This window comes from Alosa pseudoharengus, unplaced genomic scaffold (genome assembly GCF_046254945.1).
Source record: "Alosa pseudoharengus isolate Yale_2024_CS ecotype anadromous, Long Island Sound unplaced genomic scaffold, YU_APseudo_1.1 YU_APseudo_1.1_scf_2, whole genome shotgun sequence".
In the NCBI taxonomy this organism is placed as follows: Eukaryota; Metazoa; Chordata; class Actinopteri; order Clupeiformes; family Clupeidae; genus Alosa; species Alosa pseudoharengus.
This window is the reverse complement of record NW_027468663.1, coordinates 37,618,548-37,626,797: the sequence shown is the minus strand read 5'-3', so window position 1 is coordinate 37,626,797 and position 8,250 is coordinate 37,618,548. Positions and strand designations below refer to the sequence as shown.

Sequence of the window (8,250 nt, the reverse complement as noted above, 5' to 3'; positions counted from 1 at the left end):
GTGGTATGATGGAAAGTGGAAAACACAAATAGAGAGTTCAGTTAGTCAGGGGGGGGGGGGGGGGGGGGGGCAGATAGAGAGAGTGGGGTAAAAAGAGACAGAAAGAGGGGGGAAAGAGTGAGACTGAGAGAGGGGGGAGAGACAGAGAGAGGGGGAAGAGAGAGAGAGAGAGAGAGAGTCTTTACGCTGGAGAAGAGCAGGAAGACAGTGAATAATGCAGGAAGTGACAAGCAGGTCTCTCATCGCAAAGACACAGCACGCAACATTAAAAATTCATCCAAGGTGGGCATCCCTATTGGATCCCTCCCTCTCTCTCTTTCTCTCTCTCTCTCTCTCTCTCGTTCTCTCTCTCTCTCTCTCTCTCTCTCTGACTCAATTCAAGTTTATTTCATTGAAATTATAGGGCTTACAGTGCTCACCATCTTACCCATGACAATAAAAGTACATTACTTTACACTAAAAAACAAACATATATAAATATATAACTTAGCATAACTACCAATAACAAAAAGTAAAACAATTCTAAATATTTCTGTCTAAGTTGATCATGTGCTGCCTAATTGCATTGGGTATGAAGGAGAGGGCCACGGGAGGCCTACACACTCTATAGCCTGTCTCCTTACACTGTTATGGAGAGGATGGATTGGGTCCGCCATCATTTCTTGCAAATCACTGACATAAAAAAAACTATTTCACTACATCAGGATTCACATTAAAAGAGTTTAACTTACTCATATAGTATAACCTTGGACTTAATTTATCCATCGAGAAATTGACCTGGTCCCTCCATGATAACCTGTCATTAAAAACCAAACCCAGATACTTTTAAGATTTATTTACCCTTTGCATTACTAAATCATAAATCTCCACAGCATCCACCACCAGTGTATTCCTCCCGATTCTAAAGCCACACGCTCACACCCAGGGAGACTGGTCTGGGCCTTCTTCTGAGGAACATCTGCATACTCATTGAGGAGGGTCTGATGCCTATGTAAGCTAACTTAGTATAACACTATCACCCAAAGTTACTCATTTTCAGCAAAAGAGAAACCCAAGCAACTCTTTTGGTCATGTGTTTCCAGGGAGCAGCCAGACCTCCTATGGCTCTTACACATCATACATATTAACTCTCAGTTGGTGGAGAGACTGCGGTCCTGTTCATTTTCAATTGATGGGATAAGTCTGGGCTGTTCACAGCACTAGACCCAAACTCACACGGTTTTCCATTATAAAGGAGTTCAACAGAGGCCACATGCCTTGTGTCTAACCCCACAGCTCTGCTCTGGAGTGCCATTCTAAAGAAGGCCATCCAGTCTCTCTCTGTCTCTCTCTCTCTCTCTCTCTCTCTCTCTCTCTCTCTCTCTCTCTCTCTCTCTCTCTCTCTCTCTCTCTCTCTCTCTCTCTCTCTCTCTCTCTCTCTCTCTCTCTCTCTCTCTCTCTCTCTCTCTCTCTCTCTCTCTCTCTCTCTCTCTCCTTTTATCTCTTCTACTCTTTGAGAAAAAAGCAGTCATCGCTGCTTTTAATTCCCATCCTGTATCAACTTCCGCCCTGGGCTACTGTAGCTTCAAACTAAAGACCATTCTCTCCATTACCCATTTTGCTATTCATATCTGTAAATAACAACAGTCAGATATGTGCAGCCAGTGTCTCTGATGTTGTTTGGATAAAATGCATATTACATTTAGAAAGAGTACTCCAATGCAACAGTCCTCACCTCCTAATAACCGTAAACTATATAGGAAAATCACATGTTCTATGACCAAAGTGCAGAGAGATGTACTGAAGTTCAGCATCAAATAGCACACTAGAGTATATTAAAGCATAATGACAGCTTAGCTGCACCAATCATAAGTCACGCTGCACCTCAGGGTATAAACTCTCTCAGTGAAGGAAAGCAGTGGCAGGTGAGTCAGAAATCCCACTCTAGCAGGAGCCATAGCAGCCAAATGGTCCATAGAATGGCCCAGCAGTGAGAGGGACAGAGACGGACATCAGCAGTAAAAAAGAGCAATGTTGAATCAAGGGTCCTCTTAAAAGAGGTCCCCCGCTAATGGCACCTTGGGGTGCAATGGCAGTGAATTAGAAACTGCACACCAAGAGCCATCAGCACCTTCAGACTTATTCACTATGAACGTGTTTGTTTGTTAAATGAGCCATATTTCCAGTCCTTAATTGTATTTTCCTAACATTAATTAAAAGAGGAGGATGGAAGGAGGGAATGACAGAGAGATAAAGAGGGAATCACCAAGCAAACTGGGGAAGAAGTGGAACTGCTGGTGTCTGGAGGGAGAGAGAGAGAGAGAGAGAGAGAGAGAGAGAGAGAGAGAGAGAGAGAGAGAGAGAGATTATGGAGGGAGAGCAACAGCAGTTGAGAGGGTCCTCACGAGGGCAAGCACTGGACATGTGGAGAGAGAACCCTGCCCCATCTCCACCTCCTCCCAGTAAGAACTCAGCCGGCTGGACAGCAAATGGACTCACAAGCTAACTGTTATTGCCCACCACAACTGAACGCCTGTGTGTGTACAGATTGAGCAATGTCCATCATCTGGTGCACTGTGTCAGAGCTTATCGGGCAGAACAGTGCGTGCACAAGGCTTCACGACACCAACCTCGCTCCAGCTGCACATGATTGGCACGATGTATTCACAACATACCACGTGATTGGCACAATGTATTCACATGTCAACTTTTGGTGGCGGAATATGTGTAGATGACTGCCATGTTTGCCCTGGGAGATTCTTTGAGTGCCGTGTCTCTTCATTAGAGTCTCTGATTCTACTCCCTGAACCCTCATGAGCTGTTCAACAGATGTCTTGGCTAATTTCCTGGTTTTCTTTGGGTCGATATGAATGAATTCTTGAATTTCCCCTTGGGGATCAATAAAGTATCTATTAATCTATCTATCTCATTCAGCATCAAATCGTCTGAACTGACAACAAAAAACAGTACTAAACAATGACATATTTTTTTGCATTAGGAAATGATACTGGGTATGTCCCAAAGAAACTAATGGTGCTTGAGATGTTACTGGAGACAGAGAGATTTTTCCCATTGTGATGTAAGAGGACAGGTGAGCTTTTCTACACTTAATCTCGGGGCTAATGCCTCTGCTGCACTGACACATTTGCACAGCTCCTGGACAGGAAGCTGCTCATATCAATTATGCAATAACTCAAACGATGTGTAGCAATTCACACACACACACACACACACACACACACACACACACACCACTTAATAGGTCACAAACATATATACACACATGCAGCATAAGTAACAGTGCATACACTTAAACACCCATGAACATCACAGGAAATTGTCTACCACGGGAAGATTGGAACACAGGGCTAAAACTAACCATCCTTACTTACTTTACTTAATGTATAAATGCAAATGTAGCCATTTGCTATATTCCATGATTGGTGCGACTCTTGTTGAATGTACAGTGTGTTATGCTGTAAATGTACTGACCATTAACTCCAAATGAGCCTGAGGACTGAACTTATTGTTACAGGCAGTTTTGCAGCTAAACCAAGTGAAGAATATTTAATCAGCTGCACAATGTGTTGGACCACAGCCACTTTGACATACAGTATAGTCAGACACTAGTAGTCTGGCCCCGAAGCACAGCTCTGCTTTCACATGTTGGGATTCAAACCTCACTGGCACAAATGTGTGCCAGTTTTATAGATGATCCACGGAGACACACCACTGCACCATAAAAGCAGAGAGCATGCTGATTTTTGTCCTTCAAGTTAAAATGTCGGCTTCTGTCCCAACCACATATCAGGCCTATTATCTCTCCCTCTGTCAAGTTGATGACGATTGATTAAATGATTCCCCGCCCGACCACTACAGCCACTCACACATTCAATAAATATCAATTTGACATACACTTAGCATCATGCTATACTTGGCATATACTTAGCATTATGCTATACCTGCATACACTTAGAATTATGCTATACTTGGCATACACTTAGCATTATGCTATACTTGCATACACTTAGCATTATGCTTGCTTGAATAAGCCATGCATTGACTAGGAGACCATGCACTGCTGCTGCTCCTCCCTGATGGGGCCATCCTGAGGCTGCAGTATAAGGGAGTTAAAAGGATTGCTCAAGCCAATTAAGCCAACTAGAATGTTCCAATATTCTACCCCTTCACGCATCCATAAATACTTCATGCTTCATTTAGATCCATATGTTTGGTAGCTATGTATGTGCACAGCACCTCGTCCATGTGGGTAGATTCAACACTCAAGGCTTGGCGCAAGCTCATTTGCAGTGCTATCATGTAGGCTTGTGCCATGAAAAAAAATGATCAGCTCCCTTCTTCACAAACAAGAGACTCTGTAAATCCTCTGCACCAGATAACCTGGATTTAAAAGACAGTAACTCGTAAGATTTAACACTATTCCTTAGCGCTGGATGCAGTATATCTCCAGAAGTGGTGCTAAGCTGCACACTAGGAGCGGCTGAAGTACCCTCCGTCTTGCCACACCTTGACTGGGGAGGAAATAATGCAGGCAATGATCGTCATTTTTTTACAACATCTTCAAAGTCAGTGGAGGAAAAGATGGGAGCACGAGAACTGTGAGGCTTTACGAGGCGTTGGTGCCAGAGTGTACTTTTTAGGAGAGAAGGTCAGAAGATATGCAGAGCTGCAGAACCTCAAAAGGAACCTCTTCTCAGAGCCCTAATAGAAGGGTATTGGAAAACATCCCATAAAAAACCCTCCCACACAAGGGAAGTGCCACAGACTTGTCACACCCCTGGCTTCTTCAGGCAAGACGCTAGTCCTGGCTGTGCCCGACTAGCTGCCAAGCTAACATCAGGAGGCAGATAAACAGCCAGAGAGGAAGGCAGAGAGGGGACTAAAAGAATCGCACAATAATTCAGCATGCGCGTGTGCTTGCCATTTTTGCACATGCATTACACGTCTTATGCTCTCTGGGGTTTGAAATACATTATTTATGGCCAGTCGCATCCAAGGCTTCTGAGGACCTTGCTGTGATACACACATGCTGTAACAGCAAGTCCAGGATTTTTTTGGGTCGCAAGAGTGTGGGGTCTCGATTGCCACACAGTCTGGGTGGGTGGTGGAAACAACCAACACCCCTCACCCTCTGTTCATCTCTCAACGCAATCAGCTGGAAATGTCATCATTGTGGGATGTGGTGAACTTCATTAGCACCCGTTGCTATTTCTGACGGCCCGTTAGGGTTGGTGTGATTTCCCCAGGCAGTTAAACTCTGTTCAGAGGACTGTGAGCCGTACATGTCTGCTGCGTCCTCATGTCCCCTTGGACTACTCACACGCAACAGATCACAAACAAGCCACGTGACACGAGGATGATGAAATCTCAAAAAGTAAGAAGAGCTTTGTTTTTTTGTTTTTGTTTTTGGCTATTGTTTTGGTTTTGCATTCATCCAGTGAACCCACAGAGACTTCCAGCTGAGCAAACCGATGACTAAATATGCACACAAACACCTGCACACACCAACCAAGCTCCAAACTCACATACTGTAGGGAGGGACATTGATGCATGCATAAATCTCCTGACAGGTGAACGCACTGTTTAGAGGAAGGGCAAAGGGATTGGATCATTATGCTCTATGCCATCTGAATGCACTGTTTAGAGGGAGGCCAAAGGGATTGGATTATTATGCTCTATGCCATCTGAATGCACTGTTTAGAGGAAGGCCAAAGGGATTGGATCATTATGCTCTATGCCATCTGAAATCAGATTCATCTGCTCCAGGCGCTCTGCCTTCAGAGCTTACTGGACCCAGTGCAGTCATATTGTGCCATTCAGAACACACTCTTCCCACTCCAGAAGAATACACTTTAGGAGCAGTCACTCCGTCATGGGAGTATTATGTAGACAATCTGCAGAGCCCCACATCAATGCATGCAAGTGGAAGAGGAGTTCAGTGGCCTTTTCTTATGGCTGCCAGGCCAAGACTGCTCCTATGGCATCTCATCATGTGGACTTTCTTCTTGTGCCACCCATTGAATCACGATTCAGGGAACCCGTTCAATTAGATGAGTCAAGACATCAACATGATGTGGTTCTTATTATGGTCCATTAATAAAAATGCTTTATACACACTGAGTGCTCCCTACAGACTAACCAAGCATGTTGCTGAGTTGGTTAAAAACATGAAGTGTTGAGCCAAGGGCTTTGTTCACGTTGAACTGGGAACTTATTTGCTCTGAGTATCAGGCACGTGTCTCCGGCAGGGCCAGGCATTCCACGTTTCATAAGCTGCCACAGGGGAGGCATTTGCTCCATTTCATCTGTCAATTGCCCATTAATGGGCTCGTGTGCTCAGTGCTCTATAAAGGATTCTTAAAGTTAATACCCAGCGTTGTGAATAATGAATATAACACATGTGAATCAATGTGAGGGCTGCACACAGGCAGTTCAGAGTCACTCTCATCTCAAGCAGTTATTGAAATGAAGGTATTTGAAATGAATGGCAAAGACTATAGCGTTGATTTAGAGAGGTCGAGATACAGAGAGAGAGAGAGAGAGAGAGATCATACAAGATCTCTCACCAATCACCCTGTGCAAGTCTGTCAGACCTTAACCCTTAGTAGCCTAATTGAGGGAAATGTTGGTTCCCCAGTCGACTTCAGTAATATATGGACTCAAAGACTTCAATCAGATCAATCCAACAAACCCAATGTGTTTACAATCACGTGGGTAACAATTTGTTAATTATCATCCAACCTGTCCTTTTTCTCAAAATTTCAGCAAACTGATGCCACGTGATTGGATAAAGCATAGCCGAAAAGGTAGGATGAGAACAGCATGGAACAGCATGGATTTTGAATCAACGAACCGTAGCCTACATTGGGGCGGGATGTGCCATACTATGACAGTCTCCAAATAAAACGGCACACAAGTTTAAATGGGAGCAATCAATGATAGCAAATTATTAATGACTGAATATTACTATAGGGGCACGAAAGGTATATTACAATGTTTTCACAAAGACGCGTCAATATCGTGAACACACTGGAGAGAAAGCAAACAGAATCCTACAAAGACGTACCTCCAGAGCTGTCCGAGCTGCAAAATGTGAATGATGGATTGGACTAGCCATATACAGAAAGAGCAGGATGCCGAGCGTTTCTTATTAGTCCGGGTTGCTGTGCTGCTGTTGCTGCTGTTGGTAGTGGTGTTGCTCTTGCTGGCTGTCGATGCCTGCCTTTGAGGGGTGGTCGGATGGGCTCCCACTTCTCCATGTGAGGCGGAAGAGCTGAGTAGCTTCCCATCCATGTGTGAGCAGCTTGGTGCACCGCCGGTTGAGCTCTCCTCGGTGCTGTAATCATGGACGAACCATCTGAAACTGAAAACCTGTACGGAGAACGAGCCTAGCACCACAAAAAATAACGTAAGGCCAAACCACCAGTAATCGCGACGGAGGTAATAATCGACGGATAGCCAAACGTCTGTGCCCACGTCGGCAAAATACACCGCCACTGCAGCGAGGATCCATAGACAGTCCCAAATGGTATATTTTTGCTGCTCCCTGCCAAGACGAAGACATGTCGAATTTGAGCCACAGCAGCGCGACTCCCCATTGATGAAGTCCGTCTCTCCGGTACCCGAATCCGGCTGCAATCCTGGAGCAAGCCCTTGTACTGAGCCCGAGTGGTCTGAATTCTGTAAAGGCGTAAACGCCACATCGCTCTTCTTCATTTTGAGCACCCCGTCCGATTTAGCGGCCATTATAGCAGCCTAATATTTTTCTCTCCAACACCGTCTTCACGATCTTCCTTTTTCTCGTTCTCTCTTCGGCTCCTGTGTTCCAGGCGAAGAGACACTGGGTTGGGCGACCTCCTCTTCCGCCTGCTACAGCGCCGCCTGTTCATAACAAAGCAACACTTCCTTTTGGTAGCGGGTACGAACCATATGCTCCCTATGGCTCACACTTAAAACTATGACATCATTGCTTTCCAACTCTTCCTCGGCGGCTCACCCTGGTGTTCATCAATATCGACGAATTGCTAATGTTCCAAATACATCTAATCGTGGATTTACGTAAAGGCCAATGAGTTTGACGCAGGCTAATTAATAGTTTTTTTTACTATTTTTATTATTATTAAGAAATACGGCAGCCACACAGAATAATCCTAAACTAAGCTAACCAATGTCATGCTGCAAGCCCCTTGCTACATATTTAAATCGACGTGTAGGCTAGCCCATATCCTCCTGTTGATGATAATGGAAAAT

At 44.7% G+C, this 8,250-nt stretch overlaps 1 protein-coding gene across 2 annotated transcripts in view; it reads right to left on the bottom strand.

Annotated features, from left to right (window-relative positions):
• The window catches only part of xkr4 (XK related 4), a 34,401-nt gene extending 26,607 nt beyond the window's left edge, over window positions 1-7,794 (bottom strand). For both annotated transcript variants that reach the window (XM_076295980.1, XM_076295981.1), the window contains exon 1: window positions 7,067-7,794. In XM_076295980.1, the coding sequence (XP_076152095.1) occupies window positions 7,067-7,746 (680 nt within the window). In that variant the 5' untranslated portion in view covers window positions 7,747-7,794. The remainder of the gene's footprint in view (window positions 1-7,066) is intronic.
• Between the last annotated feature and the right edge of the window lie 456 nt (window positions 7,795-8,250).